Below are 22,370 nucleotides of genomic sequence, written 5' to 3' on the forward strand. Positions count from 1 at the left end.
ACTCTGGGCAATAGCTTGCTTAATCTCCACAACGGCCCCTCGCGGCGGGATGCCTGACTTTCACCTTGTGGATACCCGCTGGGGCTATCACACAGGGGAATATCAGGACGGGTTCCCTAAGCAAGCGCCGGGACACCCACTGCGGGTAGCTGTGCGCTATATAAGCTCAACTACATTTACATTTAGGTTGATCAGGCAGCCTCAGAAAGGCTGAAAGAGCCGAGAGATAGCCCTTGACAGTGCCCAGAGCAAAGCCCTGCTGGGCAAGAGAGAGAAGAAAGTGGAGAACCTCAGAAAGAGGGGCATTAAGGGGATCCACAGCCTTTGCTGTGCAACATGCCACAAATCTATTCCACCTGCAGGCGTATACCCACTTTGTGGAGGGACGCCTGGCTGCCAGAATGATGTTACAGACTTCAGGAGGCAAGTCACATAGCCTCAACTGTCGCCGCTCAATCTCCAAGCATGGAGGTGGAGACTGGACAGGTTCGGGTGGAGGACCGTCCCCTGCTGCTGCAACAGAAGGTCCTCCCGAAGAGGCAGACGAACCGGGGGATCGACTGACATACTGAGTAGCTCGGGATACCAGTACCTTCGTGCCCAGTCTGGAGCCACAAGGATGACTTGTGCCCGGTCGCGCTTGATCTTCTTCAGCACTCTGGGCAGAAGTGGTATAGGAGGAAAGGCGTACAAAAGACCGCAACTCCACTCGCGACGAAAAGCATCTCCGAGCGAGTGCCGCCTTGGAAATTCAACGCGCAGAACTGATGACATTGCGCGTTCTCTTCGGTGGCGAATAGATCTAACCAAGGCTCTCCCCACTGCAGAAAGAGACCTTGCGTCACGTCCGAGTTCAGACGCCATTTGTGATCCATCATGCACCGGCAGCTGAGTTCGTCCGCCCTGGCGTTCAGAGAACCTGCCAGGTGTTGAACCATCAGAGTCACGCCCTGAAGTTCCAGCCATTGCCAGAGGCGCAGAGCCTCCTGGCAAAGGGTCCACGACCCCACGCCGCCTTGTTTGTTGCAGTACCACATGGCGGTGGTGTTGTCCGTGAACACCTGCACTACACTCCCTCGGATAGACGGGAGGAATGCCTTCAGTGCTAGACGAATCGCCTGCAGCTCCAAAAGGTTGATATGGAGCCGGGACTCCGCCGGAGACCAGAGGCCTCTGATCTCCGCCTCTCCCATGTGGCCTCCCCAGCCACTACGTGCTCCGGTTGGGCTGCCGTTGACCCAATCGCGGTCCGTTAGCCACCACTGCAGCTGTATCGCAGTGTCTTCCGAGATCAGGACATGGTCGGACAGGTTGCCCTGAGGCTGGGCCCAAAAACTTCAGGTCCCACTGCAGAGCCCGCATCCGCCACCGTGCGTGATGCACCAGAAGGATGCAGGAGGCCATCAGCCCCAGAAGCCGCAGCGTCACCCTGACCGAAACCCGGGATAAAGGCCGGAAGATTGGAATCAGAGCCTGTATATCCCGAACCCGCTGTTCGGGCGGGTAAACCCGAAACTGCGCCGAGTCGAGAACCGCTCCGATGAAAAGGAGCTTCTGAGAGGGACACAGGTGTGACTTCGGCACATTGATGGAGAACCCCAGCTGGTGCAGGAGATCCGCCATACTCTGGAGGTGGCTGACGACTGTCTGGGGCGAGCCCGCCTTCAACATCCAGTCGTCGAGGTAGGGGAAGACTGAGACCCCCAACCTGCGCAGATGAGCTGCGACCACCGCCATCACCTTCGTGAACCCCCTTGGGGCGCTGGTAAGGCCGAAGGGGAGCACAGTAAATTGAAAGTGCTCGTGGCCTACCGTGAACCGCAGGTAACGCCGATGGGCCGGCAGGACCGGGATGTGGAAATACGCGTCCTGCAGTCCAACGCTACCATCCAGTTTCCTGGGTCTAGGGCAGCTAAGTCCTGAGCCAGAGTCAGCATTTTGAACTTCTCCTTCCGGAGGAAGCCGTTGACGTTCCTCAGATCCAAGATAGGGCGTAGTCCCCCTTTGCCCTTCTTGGGTACCAGAAAGTAGTGGGAGAAGCAACCACGTCCTACTTCTGGCCCAGGAACGCGCTCGATGGCCCCCTTGGCCAAGAGGGCCGAAACTTCCTCCTGCAGGAGCCGCAAGTGATCCCCCGATACGCGGTGGTGTTGCGGTGGCATGGCTTGAGGAGTCGTCTTGAAGGGGAGGGAGTAGCCCCTCCGGACGATCTGCAGCACCCACCTGTGCGAAGTGACAGTGCGCCAGTGAGAGTGGTGATGGCGAACCCTGCCTCCCACTGGCGTCACATGGGCCGAAAAGCAGGGACTAGGAGGGTTTAGAGGCGGATGCTGCGGGGGAAGCTGTGGACTGACATCGCCGGTTTCCCCGACCGCCTCCACGGCGGTTTCCACGGGCGCCGCCACGCTGGATGGTAGTCTGCGGCGAGTGGCTGGCGGCACGTGTGGGGACACCCCTTCCTTGGCCACGAAAGGAGCGAAAGGCACCCGTTTGCTGGCATGGGGCCGAGAGGCCCAAGGACTTGGCCGTAGCCCTGAAGTCCTTAAAGCGCTCAAGCGCATGGTCTGCCTTGTCGCCAAAGAGGCGACGGCCATCGAACGGCATGTCCATCAGTGTGTTCTGGACATCTGCCGAAAAATTGGCGGATCTCAGCCAGGCTTGGCGTCTCACCACCACCGTCGTAGCCATCGCTCTGCCTAGCGAGTCGGTGGTATCCAGCCCACACATGATCGAATACTTGGCTGCATCTCGGCCCTCCACAAGGGCGTGGCCGAGTTTGGCCCGTACCTCCAACGGGCACTCTGGCAGCACTCCGCCACTGTCTCCCACAGAGAGTGGGTGTAGCGGCCCAAGAGGCATGCGGTGTTGGAAGACCGCAGTCCTAAACTAAGGGAGGAGAAAATCTTTTTACCATAATTCTCATATGCGGTCTGGGAATTAGAGGCCTGGATGACCATACTCTCGGGGGTGGGGTGGGAGGACAGGAAACATGGGTCGCCCGTAGCCGGCGTCTGGCCACGTTCCTATCTACGGGCGAACCCGTAGCGGGCCTGGACCAAGTGCCCAAAAGAACGTCGGTCAAGGCCTCATTAAAGGGCAGCAGAGGCTCAGCCGAGCAGGACTGCGGTTTAAGGACCTCTGTGAGGAGGTTAGTCCTCACGACCGCGACGGGGAGCTCAAGGCCCAAGGCCTTGGCAGCCCTCGTCAACACCACACCATAGGTAGCCCCCTCCTCCGAAGCCACGGTAGGAGGAGAGACAAAACCAGCGTCTGGAGAGGTGTCCAGGCCACTGGCCTCTCTAAGGTCTCCTGCCCAGTCCTCTTGAGACTGACACTCCCTGGTCAGAGGGTCCTCAGACCCCTCCCAATCCTCCTCTTCACCCATCTCCTGAGACTCAGGGTTGTAATTCAATGGGTTCGGTTCGTAGAAGTGGAAATCTCCAAACGGGGTCGGATGCGGCGCCCAGGGGCGCCCCTCCTACGTCGGAACCGAAGCAAAGGCGGTATCGGGGGCGGCGCCGCCCGAAGACGGCGCCGGAGGTGACACCTGACGGACCGACGCCGGGGGGGGGTCGTAAGGTCCACCGGTGACGATCCAGAGCCCGAGGAAGGTCCAGCGACGTCCCGCGGCACCGGGCCCGAAGGCGCCGGCGGCGCCGGAGCCCCTGGGCCTTGCGGCACCGGGCCCGAAGGCGCCGGCGGTGTCGGGATTGTGGGGCCCTGCGGTGCCGGGCCCAAAGGCGCCGGCGGCGTCGGGGCCGAAGCACCCGACCCGCTAGGGCCCCTAGACGGGTCTGCTGGGCCCGAAGGCGCCGCGGAGCCCATCGGAGGAGAAAGAGACCTCATGGCCATGAGGAAGCGCTCAATCTCCTCCGGTGTCGCGTCCAGCCCAGGGACCGGAGGGTGTGGGGCGGGACGAGACGCCCGCGACTCCGAAGCAAGGTCACACAGACATAAATCTTCACCCTGTTTAGCTGAATGCACAGTAAAACTTTATTTGATCCAGATCTCAACTGAGATCAACAAATACAAAATTAAAATAATTATAATAATAATAATAATAATAATAATAATGTAGCTGAATTCCAAAAGCAACATGTTAAGTATTTGTACTGAAAACACAGAGTAATACAGTGATAACACCCCAAATGGAAGCCGCACCAGTTTCGAAAACTAAAGTATTTTTATCTAAACTCAACAAGACCAAAACGACAAAACTACGACTTACAGGTAATAAAATGACTTTTAGAACAGTTATTGCAAAAATAAAGGTGGTAGTAAACAAACAGCTCCACCTGAGGCTATTGCGATGTGACCGCAATAAATCCAAAGTACAGACCCCCAAGCAAACAGTACCTTGGAAACAAAGTCTATGACGATGCAAGGCATCATGGAGGAGAGGCGTTGGTGCTGAGGTCGAGGCCGGCTCCCTGGCTGCCACGGGGGAGGCGAGGGGTCGTGTCCGCAAGGACATGACATGTTGAATCCAGGACAGGAGAAGACAGTTGCGTCAGCAGTGAGGTGTCAGATCTGATAGCAATGCAAAGTCAGCAAGTTCGTGGAGTCACCCTTGGCAGTTATCGGCACCACGATATCAGGATGCAGGCGCTGGCGATGACTGATACGATGTGAGCAATGGTGTCGGAAAATGCAGATAACTGCAGGCATAGGAGCTGCAGTGCAGGTCAGGCGGTGCGTCGTGCACTTTATGTGCTTTGCCCCTGGCCTTGGTGCAGGTTACAGCGTCATCGTGGCATCACTGATCGCGTTGGAGACAGGTTTTCTTACTTTTCCTAGGTTTCTTCCAGCTCCCAACAGTAGGAATATTCTCTGGAGGCCCAAAACTGGAATAGGCACCTCCTGACAGGTAAGAACTCTCCGCTGTAGAGTTCAGCGGAGCTGGTGGTGAAGTATTTGTGTCCCTGAGATTTCAGAACAGAAGGCTAGTACACCCAGGCCCTTGAAGATTCTTCTTAAAGCAGGTTCACATCAAATTTCCAGTCTTTGTCCTTTCCTTGGTAAAAACAGAAACTGTAGGCCAACCACACACAGCAAAGGAGGCAGTACTCCTCCCCACAGCTCTTCTCCTTGGCAAAGGTTCCTCTTGAGTCCAGAAGTGATCTAGAGTTCTGGGGTTTAAGGTCTACTACTTATACCCATTTTGTCTTTAATCTGTTTGTGCAAGGGTCTCTGAGCCCCGTCGAAACCAGTGCTGTCCTCACTGGTGCAGTATGACAACAGGGGGTGGAGACAGCATTGTGAAAAGGAGACAGGCCCTAATAAGGTGCAAGGGAATCTCCTCCCACTACTTTAAATGCATCCAAGCCCTAATCAGCTCAGCTCATAGTCATCCAGGAAGTGCCAGGCACACCTAAACCCCCCCTCACCCCAGTGGCTGTCTACAGTGAATGCAAATCCCCAGCCCCTGTCACACTGAAACCAGACAGTCAATCCATAAATAGGCAGAGGCACACAGTATGGTTCAACAAGAAAACGCCTACTTTCTAAAAGGGGCATTTTTAAACACACAATTTAAAAAACATATTTACTAAAAGATGTATTATTAAATTCTGAGTTCAGAGAGCCTAAACTTTATTTCTCTATTTTGTCCCAATGGGAAGGTATACTTGTAAGATATTACGAAGAATCTCCCATTCCATCCTATGGGGTAGATAGCCTTTCAATAGTGAAAAACAAAATGTACATATTTTACTTTCAGAACATATCACACACACCAGTACATGTCCTACCTTTCACATGCACTGTACCCTGGGGTACCTTGGGCCTACCATAGTAGTGCCTTACATGTAAGAAAATGGAAGGTTAGGGCCTGACAAGTGGGGGAATTGCAAGGTCTACATGGCAGTTTAAAAGTGTGCAGACACACTGCAGTGGCTGGTCTGAGATACCTTTTCAGGGCTACTCTTGTGGGTGGCACAATCAGTGCTGCAGGCCCACTGGTAACGTTTGATTTACAGGCCCAGGCCGACTTAATGCACTTTGCTAGGGACTAAACAGTAAACCAAATATGCCAATCAGGGAGAATCAACTGTAATACCAATTTACACAGGGAGCACTTGCACGTTGACACTGATCAGCAGAGGCAAAGTGCCCAAAGCATCTAGGCCAGCAAAAACAAAATCCAGCACAGCATCAAAAATAATAGAGGTAGAGGCAAAAAGTAAGGGGAAACCATGCCAAATCTAACACTGCTACTTTTTCAATGCTAGATGACTGCAGTAGCTGCAGACCCTACTTTAATGCAATACATAGCAGCATGCCCCAATTAGTGCAGCATCCCTTGAGGTAAAAGACCACCCAAAGTCAGCTAGTGCCAAGGTTGAACTCGAGCTAGGAGATGAAAAAGAGGATGCATAACGAGACCAGGGAACGATGAATGATGCTCTCAGTGTGAGCACACAGAGGCACAGAGGAGCCTTTGAGGTAGAGCAGTGATTGCTCCACAGGAAGCAAATGTAGGAAGTATAAAGGCACTAAAAAGTTCCACATGGGCCTCATTCAAGCCGGGATGGGAAATGTCACCTCAGGCTTAGGCTGCAATTTTTCCAACCCAATCCAAAAACTCCATACTAGTTCTATACAGATTTTTGTTTTTAACCAAGAGAACGAAGCGTAGTCATGGTTCTTGTGTTTCTTTCTCCTTGAGTAGTGATAGTAATTTTCTTCGACTTGTAAGTGCTCTGGGATGAAACATGGCACTTTTTGGAGGGAAACACACTTTGCTCCCTTCTCCTAATGGCAAAAGGCCCAGAAAAGATACAGTGACATATCTGCCACATATCTGTCAATTGTTTTTATACTTCTTTGAAAAGAAAAATGACCTTACCTTGCTTATTGCTTAAACACATCTTCACTTTATGTTTGATTTGCTTTTCTTTCACTGGATTCTCTCGAGATACATTATTTCTGGTGCTTAAGGTAGAGATTCCTGGGATGGGGTTACTTGGCACTCTTATGTTCTTGAACTGTTTAAAAGAACTTTCCAGCACTAGAACAAAACATATGATATACATGTAAGATATGCCTACTAGAGGACAAAACTGACAAACTGAAGAAAACATTACTTACCTTTGGTAGTCAACTTTCTGGTAGATATACACCGGAGGAATCCTCACTTGTTGAATATCTCAAGGAGTAAGACTGGATTAGTGAACTTTTTCCTAGCTTTCCCGAGCTGGTAGGGGGCACTGGCTCAATTTAGGCACTTGTAGTGCTAGAGGCACTCCTATATTTTGAAACCACGTGATGACCTTTGACTACCATGATTTTAATTGTCTTTTACTGTTTTTCTTTATCCTAGCCTGAATGTACAACATCATTTTTCCCCGCATGTGCTTTTTTCCTTGAAGATGTATTTTGTGTAATCTTGTAGTTTTAAAGCACAAGAGCTTTCAGAGTAGAACAGCCTTCCCAGGAACAGAACGTATGGGATGTGCATTTGGAAGCATGGAGAGGTGTGGAATGTACTTCTTGGTCGTGAAGTGCTGTGTTAATGCACATTTGAGCAGTAGTGCTCAAATGTGCATTATATTGTACATTGGGAGATGAAGTGTGTGATGTTATAGGTAGTGTTGCACAAATGTGCACTGTGTTGTACATTGGGAAGTATTATGAAGTTCTTATTATTGGCTTTGACATGCCCTCATGTCATATTAAATTCTGACCATCTTGCATGAGCTTTTTGCACACACAGGCAGGTCCCCCGATTACTCAAGTTGTTTAGGTTTTTTACGTTCAAGGTTGTTTTGTTGACTGTACTGCAAGAGACTTTCATAAGATTCGTTAAGATAAAGGCTGGCACACATAAGAATGCAGAAGAAACGTGAGAACTCCTTTGCCTTTGGAATGCTTGCATGGAAAGTGGCCAATTCCAGTAAGTTTTCTCGGCATAGAGGAAGGTCTCTCAGAACCTTCTAGTGTGTTTTGAGACTATAAAGCTGTGGTTTGTTGACTTGGAGACTGGGATTTGAGCCTGAACGGTGGACGCGTCTAAAGTGCAGGAATCCGGTCGCTGAGTCTCTTGACCACGCTCTGAATCCCCTGCTATGGAGTGGGCCAGGATGATGATTGTGTGAGAAGTTGGCCTGATATATGATGTTCACTAGTTCTAGTGATTAAGAAAAGGGGGTGGTGATGGACAGAGTATCTGAATTAAACAGAACACTCGTACCCAGTCAAAAGATCAGGGCTTGATCCATCACCGTTTTTTAGCTCACTGCACCATCCCAGCTCAGAACCTGGCTACATGCAAATTAGTCTGTCCCTGGCCCAGTGCATCATGGGAACAGGGCAGACCAAACTACCAAGCCAATTCTTTTACTGGAAAGGAAACAAGCTTCCGGGGACCGGTTTCTGGCATTACAGCCGTCTTCGGCCCGGCTTGCTTGAATCCTGATGGTGCAGTGAGCAAGGGACTCATGTCTGAGCATACCCTTCCACGCTTGTGGTGGACAAAACGATTCAGAAAAGGGGGTGGTGATGGACAGAGTATCTGAATTAAAAAGAACACTCGTACCCAGTAAAAAGATCAGGGCTTGATTCATTACTGTTTTTTAGCTCACTGCACCAGCCCAGCTCAGAACCTGGTTACATGCAAATTAGTCTGTCCCTGGCCCAGTGCATCATGGGAACAGGGCAGACCAAACTACCAAGCCAATTCTTTTACTGGAAAGGAAACAAGCTTCCGGGGACCGGTTTCTGGCATTACAGCCGTCTTCGGCCCGGCTTGCTTGAATCCTGATGGTGCAGTGAGCAAGGGACTCATGTCTGAGCATACCCTTCCACGCTTGTGGTGGACAAAACGATTCAGAAAAGGGGGTGGTGATGGACAGAGTATCTGAATTAAACAGAACACTCGTACCCAGTCAAAAGATCAGGGCTTGATCCATCACCGTTTTTTAGCTCACTGCACCATCCCAGCTCAGAACCTGGCTACATGCAAATTAGATACTCTGTCCATCACCACCCCCTTGGAGGCTATGAAGTAGAGGCTATGAAGTAGAGGCTTGGCAGATTGCCATCTGGGGGTTCCAGGGATCAGGCGAGCAGCCTGATTTTGGACGACTTGGAGACGGTTTAACAGAAATTGCGGGAGACCGTGATAAATGGAGTTGGAGAAATCAAGACGGGAGAGCACGAGTGAGGTGACAGTTTGGGTAAGTGCCATGGGGGGGGAGAAGGTGACGGACTTTACGAATCCTCCGAAGTTGGAACATGCATGATGAGATTACCGCTCCAACTTGGGCTTTGAGGGAAAGTTCAACGTCTATGATTACGCCCAGACTTTTTATAGTTTTAGCTGGGGTGGGGGTGGGGGGGGGGGGAGGGGGGGGAGCCAAGCTCCGAGGGCCAGAACTGGGGGCCACAGTGGGCGTGGCTGAGGCCAGGGAGAAGGAGCTCGGTTTTGCCGGGGTTCAGTTTTAATTGATTCTGATCCATCCAGAGTTGGATGTGAATCATAACTGCGTGGAACGTGTTGATAGCCAGTGGGGAGTTAAGTGAAAAAATGAGTTGTAAGTCGTCGGCGTAATTATAAACTGTGATGTCCCATTTGAGAAGGGATTGAATCAATGGACGGAGGTATAAATTAAATAGAAGCGGAGAAAGGGAGGAGCCCTGAGGGACCCCGCAGGACGTGGGGGATTTTTTGGCCGTGTAGGGGCCCAGACGGACCGCCTGTGTTCTTCCAGTGAGGAAGGGCCTAACCCACTCAAGAGCAGAGCCCTGGATGCCAGCCTGCTGGACACGGTGGAGAAGGATGTTATGGTCCACCGTGTCAAACGCGGCAGACAAATCCAGTAGGACGAGGGCTTGAGGGCTCCCAGCGTCCGCATTGCTCCTAAGTGTATCAAGGGCTGCCAGAATGACAGCCTCTGTAGAGTGGGCAGGTCGGAATCCAGCCTGATTAGGCTCAAGATGGCGGGAGGATTCAATGAAGTTTGACAGGCAGCGGGTGACATGGGCTTCTAAGATTTTAGAGAAGTAGGGGAGGAGGGAGATGGGGCGATAATTTGATGGCTCTGCAGGGTCGGCACCTGGTTTCTTAAGGAGAGGGACTAGAATGGCCTCCTTGAAGGATGTGGGAAAATAGCCACTGCTGAGCGATCTGTTGAGTAGATGTAAGATGCAGTCTGGCAGATTAAGGCAAATGCTCTGCAAGACAGAGGGTGGACAACAGTCATTGGGGGAGTCAGATTTCACACGGATGGCAAGTTTCGCTAGGGAGGTAGTATCCAGAGAGGGAAAGGTGGTGATAGTCAAAATGTTATGAGAGGAAAGATCCAGGGGGGAGGACTGGGAAGGGAGAGGAATAGATTCTTTGATTTTTATGACTTTATCCAGAAAGAAAGAGTTCAGGGTGTCACAGGCGTCCTGAGTAGGAGTCTGAGCTGGGAGGGTTCTATCGTCTGTGGTTAGCTCGTTCAGGACTTTGAACACCTCCTTGGATTTGTCTGCTGCCGATGCGATCCTATGGGAGAAGTGTTCCGTTTTGGCTGACCTAATGGCAGATTTATAGTCATTACGTGTGGCCAGATAGGTCTGTCTGGCTGAGTCGGAATAGTCACGTCTCCAGGTGCGTTCTGACTGGCGCGTTTTTAGTTTAAGAGCCTTGAGGTTGTCTGAGAACCACCTGTGGGAGTTCCGATGCCTAGTACGAGGAAAAGTAACTAGGGGAGCGAACTGGTCGCTGGCTGACTCTAACCAGGAGCCTATGTCTTGTTCTAGTTTGTCGATGTCGCTGGAGGGGTGAGAGCCTGGGCAGGAGTCAGCGAGGGCAGTGAGAAAGCCCTGGGCATTGTAAGTATTCCATTTCCGTGACTGGCCCCCGGCCATTAGAGGGGTGAGGATCTGGCCGGCGACTGTGATGGTGGTGTCCACCAAGTGGTGGTCAGACCAGGCACAGGGAAGAATGTCCGGTAAGGACAAGGCCAGGTTACAGGACCAGATCTGGTCCAGAATATGTCCCTTAATATGGGTGGGTTGAGAGACATGCTGGGTAAGGTTCAGGTTTTCAAGAGTCTCGAAAAGCTCAGTGGCGTGAGAGCCAGCGTTGGTGTCGTTAAACCAATAGTTTAGATCACCAAAGATGGCGAAGCCGGAGTGCACTGTTAACAGGGTGGACAGTTGTTCACTCAGAGTGGAGGGAAAAGAGAGCATGGAGTAAGGAGGTCGGTATAGGAGGAGAAGGGTAAGGGGGCGATGTTGGTTTGTACACTGAAGAGTAAGTTCTCAACCTCAGGTAGGGTAAGGGAGTTAGAGGAGATAGAAGGCAGGCGTTTAGATATAATGGCTGCCACCCCACCCCCAGGCCGGTCATCAGGGCGGTCGGCGTGGAGAATGTAGTAATCAGGGGGGAGGGCTGCCAGTATATCTGGAAGGGACTCTGAGGTTAGCCAAGTTTCTGTGAGCAGGAGCATATCAGGGTCGGAGTTGGACAGCAAGATAAAGATGTCCTCGGCGTGTTTCACCAGCGAACGGGTGTTTAGGTATAATACCCTGATCGACGTAGAGTTCCCAGTAGGTGTGACTAAGGGTGAGTGTCCGCCTAGATGAGGTTGGTCGGGACGCGAGATGCCAACAGCAGATATACGTCGAATGGCAGTAGGAGAGGGCGTGGAGGCGGAATATTGTAAGTCCCTAAGGGATTGGGCTGAGTATGTGATGAAAGTTTCAGCATGCCGAGCCCTAAGGCCCGTCCTGGCGCGGACGGGCGCAGACGGGCTTGCCTTAGGCGCGCCATCGGTGTGCAGACGGCGCTCCCGCTGCGCTCGTCCGCTGCGCTTCCGGTGAATACACATATTTATGCCGGGCGGTGAGAAATGGGAAGGCGTGGCCTAAATAGGGGCGTGGCCTCTCTCGTGGCCGGGAATGGCGATTGTAGTAGGCAGCGCGGCAGCGCTAAGGTCCGCTGTGCGCGCCTAGTCAGAGTGGAGCAGTGCTCTCAAAGTGCTCACAATGGCTGGTAAGTTAAAACAGCAAATTATTAGTAACAATCAAGTTATTTTTAAAAATGAGCAAGAGTGTGCAAGTAAAGCTCCCGGCTTTCCGCCTCAGGAGGTAGTCTGTCTAAAGACGTCGCTTGTAATCAGCGAGTGTTTATATGCGCGGAGAGTGGGCGTGGCCTAAAAAGGGGCGTGGCCTCGCTCGTGGCCGTGCAAGCCGGGCCGAAGACGGCTGTAATGCCAGAAACCGGTCCCCGGAAGCTTGTTTCCTTTCCAGTAAAAGAATTGGCTTGGTAGTTTGGTCTGCCCTGTTCCCATGATGCACTGGGCCAGGGACAGACTAATTTGCATGTAGCCAGGTTCTGAGCTGGGATGGTTCAGTGAGCTAAAAAACGGTGATGGCTCAAGCCCTGATCTGTTGACTGGGTACGAGTGTTCTGTTTAATTCAGATACTCTGTCCATCACCACCCCCTTTTTTGAATCACTAGTTCTAGTGATCACCTTGTATCAGTCCAAACAGCCCTTATGGTGATTGGTTATAAGTCAACCTTATAGACCAGCTATCCTAGTGGTAGCGTGGACAAAGCAGTCTTAGGCTAAACTCTTTTGGCATGTGAAGCCGGCTGTATTACCATATGTAACCCCTTGAACACCAAGTGAAAGGACACCACACAGGATATATATTCAAAATATATATGTATTTATTACTACAAATAGTCCCCTGAACTCTTTATGAGCACAGAAGCAAACACCTTAAAACAATTCAATTGATAAGTACACAAAAATTGCACTAGTATGGATAGGCCCTGGTGGCCCCTAAAACCATATACTAAAGAAGTGGTATAAGTACCACGAGTCGAAAGGAAGTAAGGCCTAGGGCCTTATGAATCGCTGGGGCTACGCTGTACTAGCGAAGGTTAGGAACTAGGAGGCCCACTGGATCTGGTTTGCAGTGCGCAAAGTTAGAAGCAGTTCACATTGGAATCAATGGATGCGTAAAACTTTTAAAGGTAAAGGTAGGAAGTCTTCCGGTCAGTCTAGAACTTAACCCTTTGGAATCTGGACACTAGGAGAGTTAAACTACTCAGGGGTACCGGAGTGCCAGCGTTACCTCACCCACAGGAAGCGGGTGCAGTGGAGTCAAAGTGTGTCGGGATTCTGCAGGACTTCAGATGGAGCCTTGGAGTGTTGATGCTGCAGGCGACCTGATGTGAAGAGTTCCGGTGGATCCAAGGGTGGATCAGAAGTGTTGAAGACCTGAAAGCAGATGGGACAATGTTCAAAGTCACTAGCCAGTGACCGGCGTGGAATCAGGAAGGAACCAGGCGTTGTCGGGTGCAAACAGGTGATGTCGTGAAGCTTGTCTCTTCAGCCACGTGGACCCGGCGACGATGACGACGACCAGGAGTCACTCACGAAGTGTCCCACGTAGGCTCTAGTTGATGGCGGTGTCGGCTTCTTGATCGGAGCAAACAGGCCTTGGCTAATGCAAGCCACGCATTGAAACAAAGAAGGCTTCTCACTCTAACCAGCAAGGTCAGAGGGGTTGCTGCTTTTAGGAGCAGCAAGGGCCAGTCTGGAGCAACCAGACCAGCGGTGGAAAGTTGTTGTTTGGTCGCCAAAATGGCCACTAGCCAACGGACTAGTAACCGGGAAGGCGCGTCGAGTGGAACAAAGCAAAAGGGCCCCACGCAGATCTCCTGAGAGTTGGAGGGCTGGTCCTTGGTGCAAATGTAGCTCGGTGGTGGGGCTTCTTAAGACCCCAAGCACAGCGGTGAGGGTGCCTCAGGTGCTGTGCAGTCAGCTTCTCGTGGACTTTCCAAGAGGTCCCGTCCCACGTCTCAGGTCGCCTCCACTGGTCTCAACTTTGCAGGGACTGTGGATCGGGCTGTTAGATGTCTGGGAGTCTGGTTCTTGTCAGGCTCTGGGCTCGGTCTCCGGCAGGAAGCGGCGGCAAAGCAGTCGATCGCTGGATGGTGCCTTTTTTCGTTGAGTATTGACACACAAGTTACTTACCTTCGGTAACAATATATCTGTAAGAAACGGTAGTTGGTGTTAGAATCCTTATCTTCGAATATCCACAGGGGTCAGGCTGGATCTGGAATGTTTTCGTCAGCAGTACCCTTGCGTGTCGGTAGGCGTCGTCTGCGGCTCCCCGTCCATCGTCGGCGTCGTGATCGCCGGGATGACGTAGTACTTAGACCCTGTCCTCGCACGCTGGCATCAGTTCTGTACATAGCTTTCCGCGCCATGAATGCAGAGCCAAGATAGAAACCGACACTGGTGCCATAAAACTTGGGCCCTGAAAGGGATGTCCTTAACACTAGATATCGGTTCGCAGAACGGGGAGGATAGGTGGGGCGGTAAAGAATCTAACACTAACTACTGTTTCTTACAGATATATCGTTACCGAAGGTAAGTAACTTGTGCATCTGAAAGAAACAAGTTAGTGTTAGATTCCTTACCTTAGAATAGATACCCCAGCAATACCAACCCTGGTAGTGGGTCTGCGAACCAAGATCACACGGAAAGTCCTGGAGAACGGAACGGCCAAAAAAGCCATCTCTCTGGACTTGGCTGTCCAGGTAGTAGTGCTAAGCAGACGTGTGCAGCGAGGCACACGTAGCTGCCTGACAGATGTCCTGCAAGGGCACTCCCCGACCGAGGACAGTAGTAACTGCCATGGCCGAGTGGAATGGGCGCGTAGCCCCACAGGAGGCTCCTTTTTCGCCAAGGAGTAGCAAACCTTGATGCACAAAATGACCCATCGAGAGATGGTTCGCTTGTGCACCACCCGTCCCTTCTTAGCGCCCACGTAACCAACAAAGAGATGCTTGTCCACCCGGAACTGGCTTGTGCGGTCTAGCTAGAAGGAGAGCGCACGTTTTGGGTCCAGATGGAGCCTCTCTTCCTCTTTCGAGGGATGCAGAGGCGGAAAGAAGGTGGGCAAGGTGATGGACTGCCCGATATGAAAGGCTGTAACCACCTTGTGCAGGAAAGAAGGACGAGTCTTCAGAAAAACCTTGTCCGGATGGACAGAGAGTAAAGGAGGTTTCGAAGTTAGAGCCTGGAGCTCACTCACTCTCCTGGCAGAGGTGATGGCAACCAGGAATGCAGTTTTAAGAGTCAGAAGATGTAGAGGACAGTTATGAAGTGGCTCAAAGGGAGCACACATCAGAAACGTAAGAACCAGGTTCAAGTCCCACTGGGCATCACAAAGGGAACAGGAGGAAACGTATGAGTGATGCCATTCAGGAATCGATTAACGATGGGGGACTGGAACAAAGAAGGTTGATCAGGCAGCCTCAGAAAGGCTGAAAGAGCCGAGAGATAGCCCTTGACAGTGCCCAGAGCAAAGCCCTGCTGGGCAAGAGAGAGAAGAAAGTGGAGAACCTCAGAAAGAGGGGCATTAAGGGGATCCACAGCCTTTGCTGTGCACCATGCCACAAATCTATTCCACCCTGCCGGCGTATACCCACTTTGTGGAGGGACGCCTGGCTGCCAGAATGATGTTACAGACTTCAGGAGGCAAGTCACATGGCCTCAACTGTCGCCGCTCAATCTCCAAGCATGGAGGTGGAGACTGGGCAGGTTCGGGTGGAAGACCGTCCCCTGCTGCTGCAACAGAAGGTCCTCCCAAAGAGGCAGACGAACCGGGGGATCGACTGACATACTGAGTAGCTCGGGATACCAGTACCTTCGTGCCCAGTCCGGAGCCACAAGGATGAATTGTGCCCGGTCGCGCTTGATCTTCTTCAGCACTCTGGGCAGAAGTGGTATAGGCGGAAAGGCGTACAAAAGACCGCAACTCCACTCGCGACGAAAAGCATCTCCGAGCGAGTGCCGCCTTGGAAATTCAACACGCTGAACTGATGACATTGCGCGTTCTCTTCGGTGGCGAATAGATCTAACCAAGGCTCAACCCAATGCAGAAAGAGACCTTGCGTCACGTCCGAGTTCAGACACCATTTGTGATCCATCATGCACCGGCGGCTGAGTTCGTTCGCCCTGGCGTTCAGAGAACCTGCCAGGTGTTGAACCATCAGAGTCACGCCCTGATGTTCCAGCCATTGCCAGAGGCGCAGAGCCTCCTGGCAAAGGGTCCACAACCCCACCCCCGCCTTGTTTGTTGCAGTACCACATGGCGGTGGTGTTGTCCATGAACACCTGCACTACACTCCCTCGGATAGATGGGAGGAATGCCTTCAGTGCTAGACGAATCGCCCGCAGCTCCAAAAGGTTGATATGGAGCCGGGACTCCGCCGGAGACCAGAGGCCTCTGATCTCCGCCTCTCCCATGTGGCCTCCCCAGCCACTACGTGCTCCGGTTGGGGAAGGGAGAGGGATATGCCGTTGACCCAATCGCGGTCCGTTAGCCACCACTGCAGCTGTATCGCAGTGTCTTCCGAGATCAGGACATGGTCGGACAGGTTGCCCTGATGCTGGGCCCACAAACTTCAGGTCCCACTGCAGAGCCCGCATCCGCCACCGTGCGTAATGCACCAGAAGGATGCAGGAGGCCATCAGCGCCAGAAGCCGCAGCGTCAACCTGACCGAAACCTGGGATAAAGGCCGGAAGATTGGAATCAGAGCCTGTATATCCCGAACCCGCTGTTCAGGCGGGTAAACCCGAAACTGCGCCGAGTCGAGAACCGCTCCGATGAAAAGGAGCTTCTGAGAGGGACACAGGTGTGACTTCGGCACATTGATGGAGAACCCCAGCTGGTGCAGGAGATCCACCGTACTCTGGAGGTGGCTGACGACTGTCTGGGGCGAGCCCGCCTTCAACAACCAGTCGTCGAGGTAGGGGAAGACTGAGACCCCCAACCTGCGCAGATGAGCTGCGACCACCGCCGTCACCTTCGTGAACCCCCTTGGGGCGCTGGTAAGGCCGAAGGGGAGCACGGTAAATTGAAAGTGCTTGTGGCCTACCGTGAACCGCAGGTAACGCCGATGGGCCGGCAGGACCGGGATGTGGAAATACGCGTCCTGCAAGTCCAACGCTACCATCCAGTTTCCTGGGTCTAGGGCAGCTAAGACCTGAGCCAGAGTCAGCATTTTGAACTTCTCCTTCCGGAGGAAGCCGTTGACGTTCCTCAGATCCAAGATAGGGCGTAATCCCTCTTTGCCCTTCTTGGGTACCAGAAAGTAGTGAGAGTAGCAACCACGTCCTACTTCTGGCCCAGGAACGCGCTCGATGGCCCCCTTGGCCAAGAGGGCCGAAACTTCCTCCTGCAGGAGCCGCAAGTGATCCCCCGATACGCGATGGTGTTGCGGTGGCATGGCTTGAGGAGTCGTCTCGAAGGGGAGGGAGTAACCCCTCCGGACGATCTGCAGCACCCACCTGTCCGAAGTGACAGTGCGTCAGTGAGAGTGGTGATGGCGAACCCTGCCTCCCACTGGCGTCACATGGGCCGAAATGCAGGGACTAGGAGGGTTTAGAGGCGGATGCTGCGGGGGAAGGTGTGGACTGACCTCGCCGGTTTCCCCGACCGCCTCCACGGCGGTTTCCACGGCCGCCGCCACGCTGGATGGTAGTCTGCGGCGAGTGGCTGGCGGCACGTGTGGGGACACCCCTTCCTTGGCCGCGAAAGGCACCCGTTTGCTGGCGCAGGGCCGAGAGGCCCAAGGACTTGGCCGTAGCCCTGGAGTCCTTAAAGTGCTCAAGCGCATGGTCTGCCTTGTCGCCAAAGAGGCGACGGCCATCGAACGGCATGTCCATCAGTGTGTTCTGGACATCTGCCGAAAAATTGGCGGATCTCAGCCAGGCGTGGCGTCTCCCCGCCACCGTCGTAGCCATCGCTCTGCCTAGCGAGTCGGTGGTATCCAGTCCACACCTGATCGAATACTTGGTTGCATCTCGGCCCTCCACAAGGGCTTGGCCGAGTTCGGCCCGTACCTCCAACGGGCACTCTGGCAGCACTCCGCCACCGTCTCCCACAGAGAGTGGGTGTAGCGGCCCGAGAGGCATGCGGTGTTGGTAGACCGCAGTCCTAAACTAAGGGAGGAGAAAATCTTTTTACCATAATTCTCATATGCGGTCTGGGAATTAGAGGCCTGGATGACCATACTCTCGGGGGTGGGGTGGGAGGACAGGAAACATGGGTCGCCCGGAGCCGGGCGGTGACGTCTGGCCACGTTCCTATCTACGGGCGAACCCGTAGCGGGCCTGGACCAAGTGCCCAAAAGAACGTCGGTCAAGGCCTCATTAAAGGGCAGCAGAGGCTCAGCCGAGCATGACTGCGGTTTAAGGACCTCTGTGAGGAGGTTAGTCCTCACGACCGCGACGGGGAGCTCAAGGCCCAAGGCCTTGGCAGCCCTCGTCAACACCACACCATAGGTAGCCCCCTCCTCCGAAGCCACGGTAGGAGGAGAGACAAAACCAGTGTCTGGCCTCCCCAAGGTCTCCTGCCCAGTCCTCTTGAGACTGACACTCCCTGGTCAGAGGGTCCTCAGACCCCTCCCAATCCTCCTCTTCACCCATCTCCTGAGACTCAGGGTTGTAATTCAATGGGTTCGGTTCGTAGAAGTGGAAATCTCCAAACGGCGTCGGAACCGGCGCCCAGGGGCGCCGCTCCGACGTCGGAACCGGCGCCCAGGGGCGCCGCTCCGACGTCGGAACGGAAGCAAAGGAGGTATCGGGGGCGGCGCCGCCCGAAGACGGCGCCGGAGGTGACACCTGACGGACCGACGCCGGGGGGGTCGTAAGGTCCACCGGTGACGATCCAGAGCCCGAGGAAGGTCCAGCGGCATCCCGCGGCACCGGGCCCGAAGGCGCCGGCGGCGCCAGAGCCCCTGGGCCTTGCGGCGCCGGGCCCGAAGGCGCCGGCGGTGTCGGGATTGTGGGGCCCTGCGGCGCCGGGCCCAAAGGCGCCGGCGGCGTCGGGGCCGAAGCACCCGAGGGCATCTGGGTCGAAGCCCCCGACCCGCTAGGGCCCCTAGACGGGTCCGCTGGGCCCGAAGGCGCCGCGGAGCCCGTCGGAGGAGAAAGAGACCTCATGGCCATGAGGAAGCGCTCAATCTCCTCCGGCGTTGCGTCCAGCCCAGGGACCGGAGGGTGTGGGGCGGGACGAGACGCCCGCGACTCCGAAGGAGCCGCGTGGGCGGTGTCACTCGAACCCCCGGCCGCATCGCGTGCGCGTCAGGGGGAGTCAGAAGAGCGATGACGTCTCTTCGACTTCTTGTGCTTCTTGTGCTTCTTACCGGACGACGACTTCGACCCGGAGGAGTGGTGCCGACTCCCGGAGCTGTGGTGGCTCCGTCCCCGCGACCTTATCCTCGACCTCCCGTGAGACGGGGACAGGGACCTCACGCGGCGCGGGGCTGACTGCCGGAGTTCGAGTCCCTTGCGGGACCGCTCCCGCCTGGCTTTCGAAGATAGGGCCTTGCAGTTGGAGCAGGCCTTGTCGTCGTGGTCGACGCCTAAACAGGTCAAACACAGGTGGTGGGGGTCCGTGACCGACATCGTGCGGTCGCACTCCTCACAGTGTTTAGAACCGGGCATCCCTGCAGCACCGATCGGAGTCGTTAGACTTTGAAGAATGATCAAAAGAGATCAAAAAGTTAGTCAAAAAGTGACTTTGGGTAACTGCTCTTTCCAGATCTGCACTGGCTGGCGCGGAAAAAAGAAGAGTTGACGTCAGCACGCGGAGGTGGCGTCTAAGTACTCCGACGACGTCATCACGGCACCCACGACGCCGACGGACGCGGAGCCACAGACGACGCCTACTGACGCGCAAGGGTACTGCTACGCAAAAGTTTCCGGATCCAGTCTGACGCCTGGGGATATTCTAAGGTAAGGAATCTATCACTAATGTGTCTCTTTCAGATAAACAGAGACAAAAGCCCCAAAAAAAGTCAGTCAAAAATGGACTAGGGGTACCGCTCTCTCAGGATCTGCGCTTGCTGGCACGGAAAAATAAAGAACTGACGTCAGCGCCCGTGGGTGCATCTAAGTAGCACAAGCGACGTCAACTCAGACGCCAACGACTTACACGGAGCCATACGACGAACCCTGCAGACGCGCAGGGGTACTGCTGATGAAAGCTTTCTGGATCCAGTCTGCCACCTGGGGGGTTATTCTAAGGTAAGGAATCTATCACCAACATGTTTCTTTCAGATACCCAACTTCGAGGCACAGCAGGCAAAGAGGATGGATTTCTCCCGAGATCCTTGTATCTCGAAAGTGTAACAGACGGATCAAGAAATAGCACAAAAGATAGAGTCAATAGCTTTATTAAGTGGTTGGAGGTGGTCTGGCATCGCTACCTTATCCATTGGAAGATAGAATGGAAACAATGCAGAAGGTGGTATAACAGGAACACAACGTTGTCTAGAAGTTCCAGGTGCTTCATGTGACCCCGAATGGTGGGAGTGTTGTAAAGCAGGAAAACCATGTTTGGATTGTTTATGTTTCTTATGGCTCTTCTTGGACTTACTTATTTCATTAAAGTCCTGTCTCTCAAACGACCTGTAGAAGGAGAGCGAGATATCCTCCTTGATTTCGATCAGGAACGAGAAGGAGGCTTCCACTGCCGTATTTCCGCTACCATGAGTGTTGCTTCACGGTCTCAGATTGTCTTCCTATTCAATTTAGCAAATGATGAACATGACAGCTTTGTGACAAGAACCAAAGCACCAGAAACAGACACTGTGTGGATCAGTAAACAGCATCTGTTGACTAAAAGTCATACATGGCTTAAATCCTGATGATGTGAATTACATTTTGCACACAAATAGAAATGCTGGGAGGTGTTCGTGTTGTCATGCTCTGTGAAGTGACCAAAAAGCTCTGCCGTGATACGTGGATTTCCGTGAGTACGGCGGAGCACGGTCACACAGACATAAATCTTCACCCTGTGTAGCTGAATGCACAGTAAAACTTTATTTGATCCAGACCTCAACTGAGATCAACAAATACAAAATTAAAATAATTATAATAATAATAATAATAATGTAGCTGAATTCCAAAAGCAACATGTTAAGTATTTGTACTGAAAACACAGAGTAATACAGTGATAACACACCAAATGGAAGCCGCACCAGTTTAGAAAACTAAAGTATTTTTATCTAAACTCAACAAGACCAAAACTCCGACTTACAGGTAATAAAATATGACTTTTAGAACAGTTATTGCAAAAATAAAGGTTGTAGTAAACAAACAGCTCCACCTGAGGCTATTGCGATGTGACCGCAATAAATCCAAAGTACAGACCCCCAAGCAAACAGTACCTTGGAAACAAAGTCTATGACGATGCAAGGCATCATGGAGGAGAGGCGTTGGTGCTGAGGTCGAGGCCGGCTCCCTGGCTGCCACGGGGGAGGCGAGGGGTCGTGTCCGCAAGGACATGACATGTTGAATCCAGGACAGGAGAAGACAGTTGCGTCAGCAGTGAGGTGTCAGATCTGATAGCAATGCAAAGTCAGCAAGTTCGTGGAGTCACCCTTGGCAGTTATCGGCACCACGATATCAGGATGCAGGCGCTGGCGATGACTGATACGATGTGAGCAATGGTGTCCAAAAATGCAGATAACTGCAGGCATAGGAGCTGCAGTGCAGGTCAGGCGGTGCGTCATGCACTTTATGAGCTTTGCCCCTGGCCTTGGTGCAGGTTACAGCGTCATAGTGGCATCACTGATCGCGTTGAAGACAGGTTTTCTTACTTTTCCTAGGTTTCTTCCAGCTCCCAACAGTAGGAATAATCTCTGGAGGCCCAAAACTGGAATAGGCACCTCCTGACAGGTAAGAACTCTCCGCTGTAGAGTTCAGCGGAGCTGGTGGTGAAGTATTTGTGTCCCTGAGATTTCAGAACAGAAGGCTAGTATACTCAGGCCCTTGAAGATTCTTCTTAATGCAGGTTCACATCAAATTTTCAGTCTTTGTCCTTTCCTTGGTAAAAACAGAAACTGTAGGCCAACCACACACAGCAAAGGAGGCAGTACTCCTCCCCACAGCTCTTCTCCTTGGCAAAGGTTCCTCTTGAGTCCAGAAGTGATCTAGAGTTCTGGGGTTTAAGGTCTACTACTTATACCCATTTTGTCTTTAATCTGTTTGTGCAAGGGTCTCTGAGCCCCGTCGAAACCAGTGCTGTCCTCACTGGTGCAGTATGACAACAGGGGGTGGAGACAGCATTGTGAAAAGGAGACAGGCCCTAATAAGGTGCAAGGGAATCTCCTCCCACTACTTTAAATGCATCCAAGCCCTAATCAGCTCAGCTCATAGTCATCCAGGAAGTGCCAGGCACACCTACACCCCCCCTCACCCCAGTGGCTGTCTACAGTGAATGCAAATCCCCAGCCCCTGTCACACTGAAACCAGACAGTCAATCCATAAATAGGCAGAGGCACACAGTATGGTTAAACAAGAAAACGCCTACTTTCTAAAAGGGGCATTTTTAAACACACAA

The 22,370-nt window shown here is 52.9% G+C and overlaps 1 protein-coding gene across 2 annotated transcripts in view; it reads right to left on the reverse strand.

Annotated features, from left to right (window-relative positions):
* The window catches only part of PHIP (PHIP subunit of CUL4-Ring ligase complex), a 2,330,659-nt gene that overhangs the window by 155,762 nt on the left and 2,152,527 nt on the right, over positions 1 to 22,370 (reverse strand). For both annotated transcript variants that reach the window (XM_086926531.1, XM_086926532.1), the window contains exon 40: positions 6,848 to 7,009. In XM_086926531.1, coding sequence (XP_086782657.1) covers positions 6,848 to 7,009 — 162 coding nt within the window. The remainder of the gene's footprint in view (positions 1 to 6,847; positions 7,010 to 22,370) is intronic.

Source organism: Lissotriton vulgaris, chromosome 6, assembly GCF_964263255.1.
Source record: "Lissotriton vulgaris chromosome 6, aLisVul1.2, whole genome shotgun sequence".
In the NCBI taxonomy this organism is placed as follows: Eukaryota; Metazoa; Chordata; class Amphibia; order Caudata; family Salamandridae; genus Lissotriton; species Lissotriton vulgaris.